At 41.5% G+C, this 21108-nt stretch overlaps 1 protein-coding gene across 6 annotated transcripts in view; it reads left to right on the plus strand.

The window, feature by feature from the left end:
• Positions 1 to 21108, plus strand: part of pparab (peroxisome proliferator-activated receptor alpha b) — a 269353-nt gene that overhangs the window by 179033 nt on the left and 69212 nt on the right. For all 6 annotated transcript variants that reach the window (XM_041215595.1, XM_041215594.1, XM_041215596.1 and 3 more), the window contains one exon: positions 10916 to 11155. In XM_041215595.1, the coding sequence (XP_041071529.1) occupies positions 10954 to 11155 (202 nt within the window). In that variant the 5' untranslated portion in view covers positions 10916 to 10953. The remainder of the gene's footprint in view (positions 1 to 10915; positions 11156 to 21108) is intronic.

Here is a 21108-nt window from a genome sequence, read left to right on the forward strand (position 1 = left end):
TTTGTTTATTCACTTTTTACGGGATATGGTTAGGCCAGCATTTATTGCCCATCCCTAATTGCCCTTGAGAAGGTGGTGGTGAGCTGCCTTCTTTAACCGCTGCAGTCCCTATGGTGTAGGTCACCCACAGTGATGTTAGGAGGGGAGTTCCAGGATTTGGACCCAGCATCAGTGAAGGAATGGCCATATATTTCCAAGTCAGGATAGTGAGTGGCTTGGAGGGGAACTTACGGGTGGTGGTGTTCCCGTGCATGTGCTGCCCTTGTCCTAAGTGGTAGTGGTCGTGGGGTTGGGAGGTGCTGCCGAAGGAGCCTTGGTGAGTTTCTGCAGTGCATCTTGTCAATGGAATACGCTGCTGCCACTGTTCGTCGGTGATGGAGGGAGTGAATGTTTAGAGAACGAGTGCCAATCAAGCGGACTACTCTGCCCTGGATGGTGTAAAGCTTCTCGAGTTTTGTTGGAGCTGCAGTCAGCCAGGCAAGTGGAAAGTATTCCATCACACTCCTGACTTGTGCCTTGTAGATGGTGGACAGGCTTTGGGGAGTCGGGAGGTGAGTTACTCGCTGCAAGATTCCTAGCCTCTGACCTGCTCTTACAGCCGCAGTGTTTATGTGGCTGGTCCAGTTCAGTTTCTGGTCAATAATAACTGCCCAGGATGTTGATAGTAGAGGATTCAACAATGCTAATACCATTGAATGTCAAGGGGCGATGGTTAGATTCTCTTTTGTTGGAGATGGTCATTGCCTGGCCCTTGTGTGGCGTGAATGTTACTTGCTACTTGTCAGCCCAAGCCTGGATATTGTCCAGGTCTTGCTGCGTTCAGTATCTGAGCAGTCGCGAATGGTGCTGAACGTTGTGCAATCATTAGCAAACGCCCCCACTTCTGACCTTATGATGGAAAGAAGGCCTGAAGATGGTTGGGCCTAGGACACTACCTTGAAGAACACTGGCTGTGATGCCCTGGAACTGAGATGGTTGACCTCCAACAACCACAGCCGTCTTCCTTTTGAGCTAGATATGATTCCAACCAGTGAAGAATTCTCCCCCGATTCCAATTGACTCCAGTTTTGCTAGGGCTCCTTGATGCCACGCTTGGTCAAATGCTGCCTTGATGTCAAGAGTGGTCACTCGCCTCACCTCTGGAGTTCAGTTCTTTTGTCCATGTTTAAACCAAGGCTGTAATGAGGTCAGAAGCTGAGTGACCCTAGCGGAACTCAAACTGAACATCAATGAGCAGTTATTGCTAAGCAAGTGCCACTTGATAGTACCGTGGATGACTCCTTCCGCCACTTTACTGATGATGGAGAGTAGACTGATGGGGTGGTAATTGGCCATGTTGAAATTATCCTGCTTTTTGTGTACAGGAAAACCTGCACAATTTTCCACATAGCTGGGAGGTGCTAGTGTTGTAACTGTATTGGAACAACTTGGCTAAGGGCATGGCGAGTTCTGGAGCACAAGTCTTCAGTGCTATTGTCGGAATATTGTCAGGGCCCGTAGCCTTTGCAGTATCCAGTGCCTTCAGCCATTTCTTGATATTACATTGAATGAATCAAATTGGCTGAAGATTGACATCTATGTTGCTTGGGGCCCTCCAGAGGAGGCTGAGATGGATCATCCACTCGGCATTTCTAGCTGAAGAATGTTGCGAATGCTTCAGCTTTGTCTTTCGCACTGGTGTGCTTCCTCTATCATGAGAATGGGGACATTTGTGGAGCCTCCTCCTCCAGTGAGTTGTTTAATTGTCCACCAGCATTCACAGTTGGAAGTAGCAGCACTGAAGAGCATAGATCTGATCCATTGGTTGTGGAATCACTTAGCTCTGTCTATCACTTGCTGCTTATGTTGTTTGGCATGCAAGTAGTCCGGTGTTATAGCTTCACCAGGTTGACACCTCCTGGTGCTGTTCCTGGCATGCCCTCTTGTACTCTTCATTGAGCCAGGGTTGATCCCCTGGCAAGGTTGTAATGGTAGAATGGGGTATATGCTGGACCATGAGATTACAGGTTGTGGTTGTGTACAATTCTGCTGCTGGCCCACAATGCCTCATGGATGCCCAGTCTTGAGTTGCTAGATCTGTTCGAGATCCATTCCATTTAGCAACACAGTGAAGGGTATCCTCAGTGTGACGCTGGGACTTCATCTCCACAAGCAATGTGCGATGGTCACTCCTACCAATACTGTCATGGACAGGTGTATCTACAGCAGGCTGGTTGGTGAGAATGAGGTCAACTATGTTTTTCCCTCTTGTTGGTTCCCTCACCACCTGTCGCAGACTCAGTCTTGCAGTTTTGTCCTTTAGGACTTGGCCATCTTGCTCTGTGGTGGTGTTACTGGGCCACTCTTGGTGATGGGCATTGAAGTCCCCCACCCAGAACATATTCTGCACCCCTGCCACCCTCCATGCTTCCTCCAAGTGGTATTCAACATGGAGGAGGATTGATTCATCAGCTGAAGGGGAGGTATGTGGTAATCAGCAGGAAGTTTCCTTGCCTATGTTTAACCTGATGCCATGAGACTTCATGGGGGCCAGAGTCAATGTTGAGGACTCCCAGGGCAACTCTTTCCCAGGACATACCCAAGGACGTTGATGGTGGTGTCTGATGATCTGTAAGGTATGATTTCATGTGTGACTATGTCAGGCTGTTGCTTGACTAGTCTGAGAGACTGCACTGCCAATTTTGGCACAAGCCCCCAGGTGTTAGTGTAGAGGACTTTGCAGGGTCGACAGGGCTGGGTTTGCCATTGTCTTTTCCATTGCTTAGGTCGCTGCCACATCGGCCGTCTGGTTTCACTCCTTTTTATTGACTTTTTAGTGGTTTGATACTGGTTTGCTAGGCCATTTCAGAGGGCATTTTAAGAGTCAACCACATTGCTGTGGGTCTGGAGTCACATGTAGGCCAGACCAGGTGAGGATGGCAGATTTCCTTCCCTAAAGGGTATTAGTGAACCAGATTTTAATCATTTTAATTCCAGATTTTTATTGAATTCAAATTCCACCATCTGGTGTGGTGGGACTCAAACCCAGAGCCCCCGGAGCATTATCCTGGGTCTCTGGATTATTAATTCATTGGCAAAACCACTACGTGTCACCATGCTATGTAGTCAGCTCCTGGGACTTCTCTGCTAGATGTACTGACCAATACCTGTGTTTGTATCAAGTTTTGAAAAGAACTTTGCTTCCATGAATTTTATATTGAGGTCTTCCAAAGTAGGGATTTTATGTAAACAAATCTGTCGAGCTTTTTTCAAACATCATCTCCTTGTTGATGATGCACGTGATTGAGCTGCACTAATCCCTATGCTCTTGTACCTTCTGAATGATCCCATCTGTTTTCATTTTGTCCAGCTCAACCTTCAACTTGGCCTGCATGTGGATGCTGCACTTACTTGGTGGATCAATTGATCCACCATTGGCATTCTCTCTCAAATGTTTTAAGATTGTATCTCCCTGAAAACTGGCAATTATACCGAAGCCCTTGGGATATTGCGATGCCAGATTGCAAACTGAATGAATGGTTCATTTTATGCTGATTTGCCATGTGGTATCTGGCTTTTTCCATGGATGGTTGCCATTGTGAGATCTCAACGTGCCTGTTTACCTGCAGACCTGCAATCGCTGGGCCTTTGGTTTTGACTACGTAGAACACCTGTTAAATCCAGGATGACTGGATCTATTTACACTCCAGCTCAATGGATCCTACAGACTGAAGAACGTAGCTACTATATGCTGAAAACTTCACAATTGTGGGTTTCGCCATGGCCTTCCACTTCTGAGGCGGTATATTGGTACTTGCCCCATGGATATTTTTGCTAATCATGAATGTTTACTGCTTTCTGAATCATGGCAAATATTTCTGACGGTATAATGGTATCTGTGTTCTGCAACATGGATGGTGTGGAATGTGTGCTCACTACACCATGCAGTATCTTGATCATCATCATTGTTGTCCATTTTGTTCACCACCTCATGTACGCATTTTTTGTGAGATCTGGTATGGTGGTTGTTGCTGCTCAAAGGTATTGCCTGATTACGGTCTGCTTCAGTCTGCACAACTTATCATGGCCCCTTTGATCATTACTCCTTTGCATTGCTGCAGTTAGTGACCCTTTTTGTCACATGCAATGCAGAAATCATGAAATGCTGTGAAACTCTTTGGTGCATGTAGAAGTCTGCACCTTTTACGTCTTCCTCTGTTTGGCTATTCTAGTCACTGTCAACTTTTGGGGCTGCACATAAGACCTGTAAGCTTTGTTGGCCTGCCATAATTGCCTCATACTTTTGTCCATCTTTGGGGAGCTCATTGATGCTGTAGCTTTTGGATTTGTCCAGTAGATCGTTTTGCATCCACTCCAGTCGACACATTTCAATCACTAATTCGGCAATTCTCTCTTCTAGCTCTGCTTCTGAAAAATCAGAGTAGGTACCTTTTTCTCTGCATCAACCAATAAAATGTTCTATGGATTCCTTAGGCTGTTGATGGAATAGCATAAATTCCAAGTGATAGATATGGAAATTCAATTTGATTCTGAACTGGTCTTCCAAAATTGCCCAAATCTTTTTGGGATCTTTTTGATCGTCTTTTGTGAATCCAGATGTGTTGAGCCTTTTCATTTCTAATGGCTATAAGCATCTTTTATGGCCTGCTTGTTTGGTTCAGATGCCCCAAGTCGACAAACCATAATTCTGTGCATTGTTTAAATAGTTTAAACTGAGTCAGCTGCCTTCCAAGCTAACATTTGAATTTTGTGAGCATTTTTGCAATATTCCCTGGACCTTTCTTATTCTCTACCATTTTAAAATACATTGCAGTGCGTCAGTTACTTGTACTTACTCTACTAACCACTGCATGTTCCACTACTGCTGCAGCACTTGGGATGAGTGGTGCTGTTGCTGCTTGTTCACATGTTTCTGAAGCTACACCCAAGAAGTTGAGTTGTGGTGGGAACACACCATGATGCTCCACAAAACAAGCATTGGTGCCGAAGACACTCCCAGTTTTCATCAACTCTTGATTTTGCATGCGTACTTGGCCTGATTCCTGTGATATTTCTCGGTTCTCCCTTGGTTGCAATTGACCTGGCCCACCTCCCAGCTGCTCGCATTTCCTGATTGAGCACTGCCTGACACTGAACCTCTTGACGTGCCATCGCTGCCTGCTGAACTTAGAGAGCGCTGTAACTTTGGCTAGAGACCACACATTTTGCATTGACTGAGAGGTTGTAAACTTTAGATTTTATTCTGCTTACTGGCATCTCCCATCAGCACTGGCATGTTGTGTTGAAGTGCTTGAAAATGAAAAGCTCCCCATTGTTGGCATTTTGTTTGCTTTACTCCTCCTTGCCCTTACTAGATAAACTTCAAGGCACCAACCATGCATAAGGGATTGTTTAATACAAAAATATGTAGGTTAATTTATGAAGAATTTTAGAAGTCAGTAGCAGTATTATACAATTGGAGAACTTGTACACGTCTGAGTTGGTAACTTCTTCAGAACAAACTGACTAAGTCTGAATCACATGATATGTTGCATCTTTCCCCTAGAAATATATACAGAAAACATAACCACACCCAATCAAAGGTGTACAACAGTAACAGTGACATGAGGGAAACCTTTTCAAGCAGTGAGTGATTAGGATCTGGAATGTCCTCCCTGAGAATGTGGTGGAAGTATATTTAACCAAGGCTTCAAAAAAGAATTAGATAATTATTTGAAGAGAAAAGATTTGCAGGACTATGGGAAACATGTGGCAGAGTGCAATTAGGTGAGTTACTCTTGCATAGAGTGGGCATGGATACAACAGGCCAAATGGCTGCCTTCCAGACAGTACCCATTCAACGATTCTATGAAGGTGTTAATAAGTTTGCTTTGGAAATCATAAATACCAGAAATAAATCATCTCACAAAGGCAGAAAATATCAGAAATACTCAGGTTAGGCAGCATTAATGGAGAGAGGGACAACGTTATCTTTTAGGTTGCTGATCTACCGTCAGACAGCTGTTGCACACTAGGAGATCCCCTTGACCTGGCACCTGATTTAAATTGCCATTTGCAAAGGGAAAGTTCATGCTGTCGAGATTGCCAGATCTTCATGGGCATCTTTATTCAAAGACGTTGGCAAATGCCATTGCTTCACTGCTGAATGCAAAATCTAGCTAATAATATTTATTTGTTGTGAGATAAAAGTTTAATAATTTGTGTTAAGCCTTAACTCACCGTTTTATTGTCAACCTTTGAGGAGCTTGAAGAAGCATAAATGCAAAAACACAAATATCCTAATGCCTGTAGCATCACTCCTTTCAGATATCATCCAGTTTAACCAACTCTTCCATCCACCACAAATTCCAGCAGAGAGTAGAGATTAATTCGCAAATAATCTGCAAATTACTGTTGATCCCGTTAAATCACCCTTGTGGTGTGCCTTTCCTGCTGCTGAATACATGTTCAGCTTTGCATTTTCAGAGATGGCGATTGCTGGAGCAGGAAGGTTGAAAATGGCAGCTCTGTGGCATTAAATTAATGTTACACACCAACATCACAATCTGGCTATACTTCCAGTGTGCAATTCTAACACTCTAATGCCTTCACCAAGATGGTGTCTGGTTCTTACTACACCAGAATTGTGCATGAGCACTGCAGATGTCATTTTGCTTTCAAAATTATGGATGCTATGTAGCCAAATTTCACAGCCATTGCCTCTGGCTGGAGCCACATAGAATACAATATGTACTGCTAAAGCAGTGGTTCTGAAGTTCAGTCCATGGGGATGTTGCAACACAGCCCCAAAAAAGGTAGTTGAAATAATAGTTGTGCTATATACAGCAAAATTGCCATTTAAAGAGCAATTAAAATGAGGCAGTACCCTGACCAATATTTATCCCTCAATGAACATCAGTAAAACAGATTATCTGGTCATTGTCACATTGCTGTTTGTGGGAGCTTGCCATGCACAAATTAGCTGCCTCATTTCTTACGTTACAACAGTGACTACACTTCAAAAGTGCTTCATTGGCTGAAAAGTGCTTTGGGACTTCCTGGTGGTCATGAAACACACTATATAAACACAAGTCTTATCTTACTTTATTTCCCCCCTCTTTTCTTTCCCTTTGCACCTCCCTCCTTCCCTTCCAGTCCTAATTGAGCAGCAACATGATTGGGGAATCTGCCAACTCTTATTTGAGAGACAATTTGCTTAAGTTTTTAAGCTCCCTAATACAAGCATTCCAGGTTCAAGTTTCTCATGGTCTGTAACTCAAACCATATTATAGCTCATCAATCGTGAATGGCCATTCAGTCGAATTCTCGAGCAGAAATATTTAACAAACAAAACAAAAGCCCAAGAACACGTTTAAGTATGAATGTTTGAATTTTATTGATCATGAGAATATGCTGTTTCTATCAGCAGTTTTTTCTCTCACATATGCTTTCCTTGATGAGAAGTGTGGTGAGATTCTGAAAATTGCTCTACTGGACAGTGTCCCATCATCCACCATCCAGACACATCTGCCCCTCCAAAGCTCTGCTGCTCATGTCCTAACTCGCACCAAGTTCCATTCATCCATCACCCCTCTGCTTACTCATTTACATTGCCTCCCAGACCAACAACAAGCTAAGTTAATATTCCTATCCTTGTATTTAGATCACTCCATGGCCTTGCTCCTCCATTTCGATGTTAGCTCCTCCAGACCTACAACCCTCAAATTCTGCAGTTCTTCAGTTCTGGATTCTTGAGCATTCTGGATTTCTGTTAGCCCCTTCATTGGTGCCTTTCAACTCTCTAGGACCTAAGCTGCAGAATTCCTTCCTTAAATCTCTCTGCCTCTCAATATCTTTCGCCTTATTTTAGATGATCCTTAAACCTACCTTTTCCCCAATATTTTGGACACTTGTCCTAATATCTGCTTATTTGGCTTGGTGTCACATTTTCTGAATGCTCTCATGAATCTCTTTGTGATGTTATACTACATTAAAGGCACTTATCCAAATGCAAGTTGTTAGAATCGGCATTAGGGGAATTACAAGTGTTACCCTAAGAAAAGCTTGCATTTATATAGAACTTTTCAGAATTTCAAGGCATTGTTACACGAGTTCCTCGGGACAAAGTTCTAGGCCCAACCATCTTCAGCTGCTTCATCAATGACCCTCCTTCCACCATAAGGTCAGGAGTGGGGATGTTCACTGATGTTTACACAGTGTTCAGTTCCATTCACAACTCCTCAGAATGAAGCAGTCCGTGCCTGTATGCATTAAGTCCTGGACAACACTCTGGCTTGGGCTGATAAGTGGCAACTGACATTCATGCCATGTAAGTGCCAGACAATGACCATCTCAGACAAGGAAAAACCTAACCATCTCCCTGTGACATTCAACAGCTTTACCTTCACTAAATCCCCACCATCCTGGGGAGCACCATTGACCAGAAAATGAAGTAGACTATCCACACAAATACAGTGTGGATTACAAGATCAAGTCAGAGGTAGGGAATTCTCGTTGATAATCTCACCACCTGAGTTCCCAAAACCTTTCTATAAGGCACAATTCAGGAGTGAGAGTGGATGAGCACAGCCCTAACAACACTGAAGAAGCCCGACACCATCCAGGACAATGTAACTGCTTCTTTGGTACTCCGTCCACTACCTTAAAAATTCATGCCCTCCACCATATGCTTACTACGGTTTCTGTGTGCCCCATCTATAAGATGGCACCTTCGACAGTGCAGAACTCCCTCAGTATTGCACTGGAGTATCAGCCTAAAATTTTCTGCCCAGGTCTCCATAGTGGGACTTGAACTCTCAACCTTCTGGTTCAGACAAGTGGGCTACCAACTGAGCAACAGTTGGCACAAAAGGAAGTGAAGCAGCAGGCTGTTGGATTTCCCAAGGGTTTGCTGGGCCAGGGTGACTCATTGCTTCCTTCAGCAAGGTCAGAAGCTGCCCCTCAAATTACAGGCACCACTTCTGCTATAATGGCAGCCAGCATCTACTCATCTCCTGGCTCTATGAATCAGCTGAGTAAGCTAGCCTGATAACATGAAGGTTGAATTGTCCTGAAAGAAAAATACTTTGTCCCTGTCTTTCCCTGGTGCGAGTGCACCTCTCCAGCAAGTTCATCCAGCCACATGGTCCAGTCCACAGCTCGTGGTAGCCTGTATTATGACTTCAGCAATGTTTATGTTGAATTTGGAAAACCCAGGCATTTACTAAAAGAATGAAGCCACAAGGTTCATGGTTTAAAACAGAAGAAATTTACCACACAAAAATCAAAGAACATGAATACTAATAGCTACACTCATCTTAAATAGTTATGTTAAAGATATAAAAGTATAATGAACACAGTTAGTTAGACTTTAAACTGAATTTCTTAACTCAAATTTCCTTCTACACATTTGACTTGCACCTCTCTTTCTCCTCAGCTTGCTTTCCTCAAATCCAATTCACAAGTCCCTCAGTTGTCAAGATTTTTTAAAATCCTTTTAGACCACACATAGAATTTCAACTGAATCCTACTTGATACAGATGCTTCCTGCATCTAGCTTGTTCTAAACCTAAAAACCAAACTGCTTGAACACAGAACCACAGCGAGACCTACTCACTTCTATAATTAACTTCTGGTTGACTTTTTTTTCCTGTTGTTTATCTCCCAGGCAGCTTGACCATATGATCAGTTACTTAAAGCGAGCTGCTTTTCACAAAGAAAAATATTTCAGGGAACCTAGTTCTTAAGGTCACCCATCTAAACTTTAAAGTATTGTTTTTTTCCTGAAAAACACATGGCCATCACACTTGCATCTTTCTTGCAGAAAGTCCTTCAGCATGGAGAATCCAGTAAGTGCTAACCCAGAGGTTGGAGTACAAGATCTTGTTAACATTAGTTGTGGTGTTCCTGAGAGCATTCAACTGTTTTTAAGAATGCCACTGGATGTACCATGCAGTCCATCGTTATCTGCTGTTCCATTTAATTGATGAAACACCATTGCACAGATATGGGTCATAGTCTTGTCCGTTGTCCTGTGAATGATTTTTTTTAACACATTTTCAAAGGGCTTAATAAATTGGTGGTACTTTGAAAGCAACCTTCTTTTATAGGCAGATCTTAGATGCCAACAATCCCAATATTCAACATTTGAGGTTGGTGCTGATGATGGATTCCAGTACTTTTTTTATTATTGGTAAAAAAAATCTATCCTAATGCAGCCTGCAGTACTTGTGAATTATAAATTCTGTCAGTCATGAAAATAAAATCGTGTAACAGTTGTCTGATCTTTTCTGTATTATTAGAATTTCCTATTTAAGAATATGAAAAGTAAGCTTAATACTCTTCTATTGCCATAGACCTTTCTCCCCAAAAGCAATAATTCTTTCTAGTGTACAATTCCACAGGTGATAGCAAATCCTATCTTTTATAAGCAGTAGTTTTTAGGCAGTGGGTTTTCCAGCATCTACTCCCTCGTCACTTTACGTTAAACAGAATATACTGATCTCACTGCTGCGACAGCAAAGATCGGTTAAGATCAAAATCAATTTCTTTTTAAAAAGTAAGATACTACATTGTTAGCAATTGAATTATTTTCCACATATGACTTCAGTTCTACAGTGGCAATATTTTTAAGTTTAACCACAATAACCCTTTTCACTGAAAATGTAATTTTTATTTGGATAACCTATTTCTTTCAAGGTCCATTTGTTCGTGCCATTTTATTTCTTTTAGAGCTTGTAAAAATTTCCTTTTTTTTTCCCAGCATACGTGTGGCATGGAATGCTCAATATTGGGGAAATCTGGATAACATATATTGTTGACCACCATTTCCTGTTCTTTATGCATTATTCAATGTAATATGAAATGTAATTTTTCATTTTGATGGAAAAAAAATTTCAGTGAAAATTTACATTAGTGAACTGGCTTCTTTTTATAGACTAATGACTGTTGTACTGCCAGACAGTGTCCACTGGAATGGTAGACACACAGATCCACTCTAATCCATTATCGCCATTGGAAAATGACTCTGGGACCCCCTTGGCTGGAGAATTGGTACAGGAAATGGAGAATGTACAAGACATTTCACAATCTGTAGGGGACAACAGTTCAGAGACATTCAGCATTGATGAGAACCTGACTTCAGGAAATGGTCCTGGATCAAATGAAACTGTACCAGGTAGGGGATTTACTTTGATTAGGCAGTTATTTTTTCCAAATGTTTCAGTGAGTGGACAATTGGTCCATGTGAGTATGATTACAGTGTATGATCCTATACTGCTTTAGGCTTTCATTCTTTAGGCTTAACTGTTGTGCTATGACAAATCGAACATTCTACTCCGAGAACAAAGCCATTTATTGGCAACTGCAGCTCATCTATTCAAATTAGGGTATTTTCTATTAGAAGCAAGTGCCATCTGAGTTGGTTTTTCAGACTGATATTAGTCTATGGAGGGTTGTATTAATTCGCTTAAGAGTTACATTCATAGGTCACAGTTCCGTACCTGCCTGTGAGCACAACTTATACACTGGTGCTTTTAATATACAAATTTTACACTAACACAGAACCATAGAATAATATAGCACAGAAGGTCGTCATTAGCCAGAGGAGTAGAAGGACTGTTCATCACAACCTGAGTCCTCGATGCATTTCATTTGATGATGCCTTCATCTGTGTTACATTAGAACTGATGTTTGCATTTCAGTGACCCATGCATTCAGTCTAGACTCGTAAAGCTGACAGATGTTTACAGTTCATCTAATATGCCATATTTTCCTTTATTTTGTTTTCACCAATGTGGATAATAACTGGGAATATTGAGAGATTTCTAAAAATCTACAGCTCCATTGATTTCTGTACCCTTAAGTCGACGCACTGTGAATGAACCCCTTACACAGCAGTGAATGTTGCTGAGATGCCAAGACCATTATTGTAGTAATAAAATATATAGCTTCAAAAAACTGAAAAGTATGCTTTCCTTATGCAATTAACTTTTTTACTATTATATCTACTCTTTATATTTCACTCTTTGCATCCTTTGCTTTCAAGCAGCGGACTCTCCTATTTTTCTTTGCTTCCACCATTGTAACTTCAGAGTTGGAGTTAGCAATAATATTCACTCTTTTGTTAAAATCCTCTTAGACCATTTTCCTGGCCATTTAGGAAGAATTTGGTCCCAGTTCAAATTGTTTTGTTTTCACATTCTCATGGAAATCGAGTTTGTTAACCTGGTAACCTTGAGTAAGTGAGCATTCTGAAAGGCATCATCTCACTGCTGACCTGAGGGTTAAATTTATTTATTTTGGTCCCTGATGAAATACTGGAACCCTTTTTGCCCTACTATAGGAGAAATAACTGTGGCACTAATTCTCAAATTCTTCTCCGCCGATGCTGCCAGACCTGCTGAGTTTTTCCAGGTAATTCTGTTTTTGTCTCAAATGACATTAATTGTTTTAATCGTATTAATGGTAAGTTTGGGACATTTGTCAGTTTTTGAACATTTCACCAGCTGTATAATTTAATCAATTCCGTCAAGTAAGACTAACCACCCTATGATCTTGCAGAGTAACCACTTAACTTTATGATAAATGAAGGTGCTAAATGACCTAGATCAGAGAAAGACACATGTAGATTCATCTAATAAAGCACCTAATGAACACTTGAACCAAGTGCATAAATAGATTGATGATGATGAAGGAAGAATAACAAATGGACCAAGTTTCTCTCTTGAGAATGTGGGACTCATCAGCAATTTATCATTGTGAAAAGTGAAATTGGTATAATTTAAAAGAGGAATTTTAAACTGCGGAAAGTGGCGTGAGTTCATTTTAAACAGCATGGAGAGGGAGGCAAGAATTCATTTTAAGCAATATGGACAGAGGTGAGAGTTTATTTTAAACAGTGCGGTGAGAGTTAATTTTAAACAGCCTTGAGAGAGAGTTCATTTTAAATAGCTAAGGGGAATGTGCTCAATCTGTGGACTGACTGTGTTTGGAGAAAAATCAAAATGTGTTGTCACGGAACAGGTGAGTGGTTGGTGAATATTCTGCTTGCTTATCTTCAATGACTAATAAATTAGGTTTCATTGGTAGTAAAGTTTACTAGTAGTAGCAGTAAAACTAACAGGGAGTAGTAAGGTTTATTATAAATTAAGAAAAAAGAAATAAATTAGTTAACACAATAAAGATGGCAGGGCAGGTGATGTGTTGCGACTGCAGAATGTGGGATTTCTCCCAGGAGTGTGATCCAAGGCATACACATCTGCAGTAAGTGACTGCAGCTTGAGGAACTTCTGTTCAGAGTCATTGAGCTAGAGGCCAAGCTGCAGGCACTGTGAAGCATCAGTGAGGGGGAAAGTTACCTGGACACTTTATTCTAGAAGGTGGCTACACTCCTTAGGCTAGGAAGAAATTTAGAGTTGGTCATTGGTCAGGGACAGGAGGATGTGACTGCATGTCAAGCAGGTATGGAGAACCAGCATGTAGTGATAGAGGAGCCTCAGCCCCTGACATTGTCCAACAGGTACAAAGTGCTTGGTACCTCTGTAGATGAGGAGAAGGACTGTAAGGTGGATGAGTGGACTGATCATGGCATTATGGTGAAGGATGCCATTCAAGTCGGGGGGGGAGCAAAGAGGAATGTGGTAGTGATAGGAGACAGTAGAGTCAGGGGGATAGATACTGTTCTCTGCAGCCATGACAGGGAACTCCGAAGGTTGTATTCCCTGCCTAGTGCCAGGGTTAAGGACATCCCCTCATGGCTGGAGAAGAATTTGGAGGGAGAGGATCCAGCTGTTGTGTTCCATGTGGGAACCAACCGCATTGGTAGAACCAAGAATGATGTTCTGCTAAGCGAATTTGAGGAGTTAGCGTCAAAGTTAAAATGCAGAACATCAAAGGTAATCATCCCTGGATTGTTACCTGAGCCACATGCCAATTTGCATTGGGTCATAAAGATTAGAGAATTAAATACGTGGCTGAGCGGTGTGGGAAGAAGGGGTTTCAATTTATGGGGCATTGGTATCAGTACTCAGGGAGGAAGTTAGCTATTCCATTGGGGTGGGTTCCACTTGAACCGAGCTGGGAACAGTACCCTTGTCAATCATATAATTAGGGCTGTGTACAGGGTTTAAACTAACAGAGGTGGTGGGGGCAGGGTGGGTTCAGGTAAAGGGAGATATAGAAATCCAAAGTTAAGGTATTTGAATAATATAGTGATGTGGGTAAAGATGAGCAGAATGGGACAGGAATGGAAAGAGTTTAATGAAAATTGTACATCAGCAAATAAGGCCTTTACAGGGAATAGAAAAAAAAATGAAATTAAGGATCTTTATCTGAATGCTCAAAGCATCTATTATGGCACAGCCAATGGTAAAGGCCGAGTTGTTCAAATCCCAAAGGGAAACTTGAAACAAATGTCATAATCCATTTTTGTAATTTGTATATTTCGAGATGCAGGCATCCAATTAAGACATACACACATAGGCACAGACCCTCTATTTTAAAATAGTGTCAATGTTATTGGAAATTAATATATCTTCTTGACAACTCCTCCTTATCAAAAAAATGAATTGTCATAATTCCAAAAGATGGCTTAATTTTTACTAAACCATCTTACACTATCTCCTGTACTTATCCATATACTTAACCTATTACATTACCAGATGCATGCATTAACATAACATAGCGAGAGGATTCAAGTACAGGAGCAGGGATGTCTTGCTGCAATTATACAGGGCCTTGGTGAGACCACACCTGGAATATTGTGTGCAGTTTTGGTCTCCTTATCTGAGGAAGGATGTTCTTGCTATAGAGGGAGTGCAGCAAAGGTTTACCTGACTGATTCCTGGATTGGCGGGACTGATATGAGGAGAGATTGAGTCAGTTGGGATTATATTCGCTGGAATTCAGAAGAATATATATATGAAAAACAGAGTTAACATTTTGAGTCCATATGTCTCTCCTTCAGAACTAAAGAGAAGTAAAAATGTGATGAAATTTATACTGTTTAAGTGGGGTAGAGCAGGTGAAGCTGGATGGAAGGCCAGCAATAGGTGGGGGCAAAGGAGAGATTGACAAAGATGTCATGAACAAAAGGACAAAGAGGGTGATTAAGGTAGTAGTAAGGACTAAAGCAGGTGCGGATAGTGGCATTAAGGTAAGAAAGCAGAATGTGATAATAGCAGGACAAGGGCAAGTACTCTGAAAAGACAACATGACCAAGTGACAGATGGCCCTTGGGGTGGGTTGGGGGAGAGTGGACGGTGGTGGGGAATAAAGATCGAAAATAGGATAAAAGGTGGGGATAAAACAATGAATAAAAGTGAAAATAATAAAAAATAAAAAATGAAAATGAATATTTGGAAAAAAGGATTTAAAAAAGGGTGGGATTGAGGAGAGAGTTCATGGTCTGAAGTTGTTGAGCTCAAATGTTTAAGCCTGGAAGGTTGTAAGGTGCCTAATCGGAAGATGAGGTGCTGTACTTCCAGTTTGCATTGGGCTTCGCTGGAACACTGCAGTAGGCCAAGGATGGACATGTGGGCTTGAGAGCAGGATGGTGTGTTGAAATAGCAAGCAACAGGATGGTCTGGGTCATGCTTGTGGACAGACCAACCGAAGGTGTTCTGCAAAGCGCTCACCCAGTTTGCTTTTGGTCTCTCCAATGTAGAGGAGACTGCATTGGGAGCAGCGATTGCAGTATACCAAATTGAAGCGCTGCTTCACCTGAAAGGTGTGTTTGGGCCCTTGGACAGTGAGGAGGGAGGAGGTAAAGGGGCAGATGTTGTATCTCCTGCGATTGCATGGGAAGGTGCTGAAGGAGAGGGATGGGGTGCTGGGAATGATGGAGTGGACCAGGGACTGCAGGAGGGAACGGTCCCTACAGAAGGTCAACGGGGTGGAGGCAGGGGGGGTGGGGGTGGTGAGGGTAAGATGTTTGATGGTGGCATCATGCTGGAGTTGGGGAAATGTTGGAGGATGATCCTTTGAATGCAGAGGCTGGTGGGGTGAAAAGTGATATTTTGGGAGGGAGCTGAAGGTGTGAGGGCAGAGGTGCGGGAGGTGGGTCGGACACAGTTGAGGGCCCTGTCAACCACAGTGGGTGGGAAATCTTGGTTAAGGAAGACCTGTCAGAAGCGCCGTTTTGCAAAGTGGCATCATCGGAACAGATGCAACGGAGGTGAAGGAACTGAGAGAATGGGATGGAATCCTTACAGGAAGCAGGGTGTGAGGAGCTGAGAGAGTTGGTGGGCTTGTAATGAATATTGGTGGACAGTCTATCATCAGGAATTGAGATAGAAAGGTCAAAGAAGGAAAGGGAAGTGTCGAAGATGGACCATGTGAAGGTGATGGAGGGGTGGAAATTGGAAGCAAAATTGATAAATTTTTCCAGGTCCAGGCGAGAACATGAAGCAGCATCAAAACAGTCATCAATGTACCAAAAAAAGAGTTGTGGGAGGGGGCCTCAGTAGGATTGGAACAAGGGAAGTTCCACGTACCCTATAAAGAGTCAGGCATATTCGGGTACCCATAGCCACACCTTTTTGGAGGAAGTGAGAGGAGTTTAAGGAGAGATTGTTCAGTGAGAGAACAAGTTCAGCCAGACAGAGGAGAATGGTGGTGGATGGGATTGTTCGGGCATCTGTTCAAGGAAGTAGCAGAAAGCCCTCCTGTTGGCAGATGGAGCTGTAGAGGGATTGGACGTCCATGGTGAAAAGGAGATGATTAGGGCTGGAGAACTGGAAATTGTTGATATTACGTAGGACATCAGAGGAATCATGGATGTAGGTGAGAAGAGACTGGACATGTATCCTTGGTATTAGCAGAAATCATTGCAGTTCAGTTTCCAGGTTTTAAAATATGTCCAATTTTCCCTTTAAGCTTCAAACTCTTGATAACGCATCTGCAATCAGATTCTCTTGTCCAGCGACATGTATTATTTGTAGATTAAATGGTTGCATTAATAAACTCCACATGAATAGCCTTGCACTTTTGTCTCAATCTGTCCAGAAACTTTAAAGGATTTTGGTCTGAATGAACAACTGTTACTGACAAATTAAAAGCAAAAATCTGCGGATGCTGGAAATCCAAAACAAAAATAAAAATACCTGGAAAAACTCAGCAGGTCTGGCAGCATCTGCGAAAAGGAGCACAGTTAATATTTCGAGTCCATGTGACTCTTCAACAGAACTAAGTAAAAATAGAAAAGAGATGAAAGTTTGGTTTAAGGAGGGGGGGTGTATGGGACAGGTAGAGCTGGATAGAGGGCCAGTGATAGGGGCTATCTCCACCTATCACTGGCCCTCTATCCAGCTCTACCTGTCCCCTTGTTACTGACAAATTGTTTGTCACATAGATTTCAAAATGCTGCAATGCTAACACCAAACCCAACATCTCCTTTTCAATCATTGAATATCTTCTCTGTTTTGCATGCAACTTCCATGAAAAATACCCTTTTGGTTTTTCAATTCCAGTGTCATCATCTTGTAACAGTACGGCCGCAATGCCTATATCACTTGTGTCAATGGCCAACTTAAATTGCTTAGTGTAATTGGGTACTGCCAAAACTGGTGTTGTAGTTAAATACAGTTTTCAAACTCAATGCATTCTGACCCTCCAGTGTCCATTGCAACTTCTTGTTCTTTTATAATAGTTCAGTCAGTGGAGCAACCACCACTGTTAAAATTTGCTACAAATTTCCAGTAAAACTTTCTCATGCCCAGAAATCTCAAAATTTCTCCTTTTGTTGTAGGCACTGGGGAACCCAGAATAGCTTTGACTTTCACATCTCTTGGAGCCACCTTACCATGTCCAATGGTATGGCCTAGATACGTAACTTTCACTTTTGCAAATTCACTTTTAGCCAAGTTCATCTCCAAATTAGCTTCTTGTAACCGAGTAAATAATTCTTCCACTTATTGTAAATGCTCTCCCACGTCTGACTGAAAACAATTAAGTCAGCAATATTAACAGTGCAATTACTTAGACCTTCAATTACTTTTTGTCAGTCTCGGAAATGTCACATGTGCATTCTTCATACCAAATGGATGAATTTAAATTGATATAGGCCATTTGGTGTCACAAAAGCCGCTATCTCCTTTGCTCTCTCCGATAATGGTGCTTGCCAATGTCCTTTTAGCAAGTCAATCTTTGTGATAAATTTTGATTGTCCCACTTTCTCAATACAATCCTCCAATCATGGATTAGGATATGAATCTGCTTTTGTCACCACATTCACCTTTCGATAGTCCACACACAGTCTTTGTGTTCCATCTGATTTCGGTACCAGTACAATAGGCGAACTCCAATTATTGCAACTAGACTGAATGATGTCATTATGAAGCATGAAATCCATTTCTTTCTGTACTTGTGATAACTTTGTCGGATTTAATCTATAAGGATGTTTCAAAGATGAAAATTCTACAGAGACATCATGTATAGCTAAATCTGTCCTCCCTAAATTAGAGGAAAATCAATTTGAGTCCTCCACTTCTACCTCTTTCTTATCATCTAGTAGCACTAATACCTCTTTTGTTCCTCTTCCCTGTCAAAGTACTTTTAAAGCATATTTACATGACACACCCTCTGCTTCTTTCTTCTATCTGGAGTATTTATTAAATAATTTTACCTCACTTGATTTCTTTTCAAACTGTAAGGCCCACCAAACCTTGCTTTTAATGAGTTACTCAGTACTGGTAATAGAACTAGCACGTTCTCTCCAGCAATAATTCACCGATACTACTTCAGACAGTGAAGCATAGCCATCGTGTGCTCTACCCACTAACCTGGATTGTAGCAATAATGTCCAGTTCTCCTGTGGCCATTTCATCTGTTTAACTATCTTATCAAATGAAATAAAGAATGCTTCAACATACCTTTTACTCAAACTTTGGAAGAGCTTGTACAAATTTAAACATCTCCCACTGGGTTCTACTCTGGAGATAAGTCTTTCCTCACCTCCTGGTGTCTCGTTTTTAGCTGCCAACATTTTCAGTTGGAATTCTCTCTTTCTCTTTCCTCCTTCTCTGTCTTCACAATTTCTATTTCCCTTTCCTGTTTTCTTTCTCCTGCCTTTCTGCCTGTTCCCTTTGGAATGCCCTGTCCCTTTCCTTTTCTTCCAATTCAATCATTTTCATTTGCAACTGAATTTGAGCCCATTCAAATGCTGTGCTATCATTTCAGTTATGTCTGATTTCCTAGCCCCCTCAGGTAACCCCTATGGTAATTTATCTGCCAACTCTTGTCAATTTGCTCTTGGATACTCAGAGTTATAACTTCTACTCCCAGACATGTCTTAACAATTAAGAAAGCCATCTTGCAGTCTCACCACTTAAAGAAAAAACTTGTCAGCACCTGAATTCAAAGTGCTTTTTGTACTTGTAACCTTAAGATTCACCAATCCAAAAAAATGTAAAAATTACAAATATATCCTGCAAATAACCCCCAATTATTATGACACAGCTGATGGTAAAGGCTGAGTTGTTCAAATCCCGGAGGGGAAACTTGAAACAACTGTCATAACCCATTTTTGCAGTTTGTATGTTTCGAGATGTAGGCTTTGAATTCAATAGTAATAGGACCACCAAGCCTGGGGAGGTTATTTTTATAGAATTACATTAAACATTTATTAATACAAAGATTGTAAGCATATACATATGTCTGAATAATTTTATTCTTTCATTTTTTTGAACTTTAAAACTGAACTTAATCTCCCTGTGGCAGCTCCATGCCTCAGGGAGATTTCTGTGCTCTTTTGCACGCATGCACAAATGAGCGCAGGCCCCAACTCTTTCCTCCCCCGCCCGCACAGGTAACACTGAGCACTACCGGGTATGTATCACGCTGGGCGGGCCTTAATTGGACCGCCCATGTTAAATAGCGGTGCGCAGCCGATCATAGGTGGCGTTCGGCTCCGCACCTGCTCCCGACCAGCCTGCCCAACAGAAGATTCTGCCCTAAGTTTTTTTTAACTTTAAGTCTTCTAACAATAAAACTGTTTCATGATACCCATTTTACTAGTAAGCTTTGAAAAAATAAACACATTTGTTTCTGCGCTTCGCCTGGTTAGGTATAATATTTCACCCGCTGTTTTGGAATGGTGTATTTCAAAATGCAAATTGTCTCCTTTGCACCTCACCTTCTATTTCCCTATGTTTATCTAATTACTATTTCAAACCTACTTCTATTCTATACATCAAAGCCTCTAGACCAGCTGGCTTTAATCCAGTTAAGATGCGCACGCACGCACACACGCACATGCCATTAAACTCTATTTTAAAATAATCTCCAACAACATTATTTACATTACTATATCTTTTTGACACATCTGCAATAGCGTAGATTAACTCGTGGCACCAATAGAAGTAAAAGATTTAGATCTAATCGCCATTACAAAGACATAGTTATAAAGTGGTTAGGATTGGGAATTAAATATCCCAGGGAACACATTATTTCAGAAGAACAGGTGGAATAACAAAAGAGGAAGGGTAACCCAGATAGTAAAGGGAGGCTAAGGATATTAGTGAGAAAGGATCTAGCCTCTAAAGATCATGAAGTAGAATCAGTGTGGGTAGAAATTAGGAATAGCAAGAGCCAGAAAACACTGGTTTATAGGCCCCCTGACAGTTGCTCTACCATTGGGAAGAACATTAAGCAAAAAGTTATTGGAGCTTGCAACAAAGGGAATGTAATAATTGCGGGAAACTGCATTTTCATATAGACTAGGACAATCAAATTGGCAAGAATGGTCTAGAAGGTGAGTTTGTAGAATGTTTTTGTGACCGTTTCTTGAAGCAATACGTGTGAAACTGACTCGGGATAAAACTGCCTTGGATCTAGTAATTTATAATGAAGCAGGAGTAATTAGTAATATCATAGTAAAAGATCCACTGGGAAATAGTGCCCATGAGACCATTCAATCCCATGTTAAGTTTGAAAGCAACATGTTCCAATCACAAACAAGAATCTTAAACCTCAGAGCCAATTGCATAGGTATAAGGGAAAAACTGGCTAAGGTTTAATTGGGCAAAAATGACTAAAATATATAGAGGTAAACGAACAGTGGGAAACATTTAAAGAAGCAATTCAAAATGTTCAACAAGGATACATTCCACTGAAGAACAAGAACTCAGCAAG

The sequence above is a fragment of the Carcharodon carcharias genome, chromosome 21, assembly GCF_017639515.1.
Source record: "Carcharodon carcharias isolate sCarCar2 chromosome 21, sCarCar2.pri, whole genome shotgun sequence".
NCBI lineage: Eukaryota > Metazoa > Chordata > Chondrichthyes > Lamniformes > Lamnidae > Carcharodon > Carcharodon carcharias.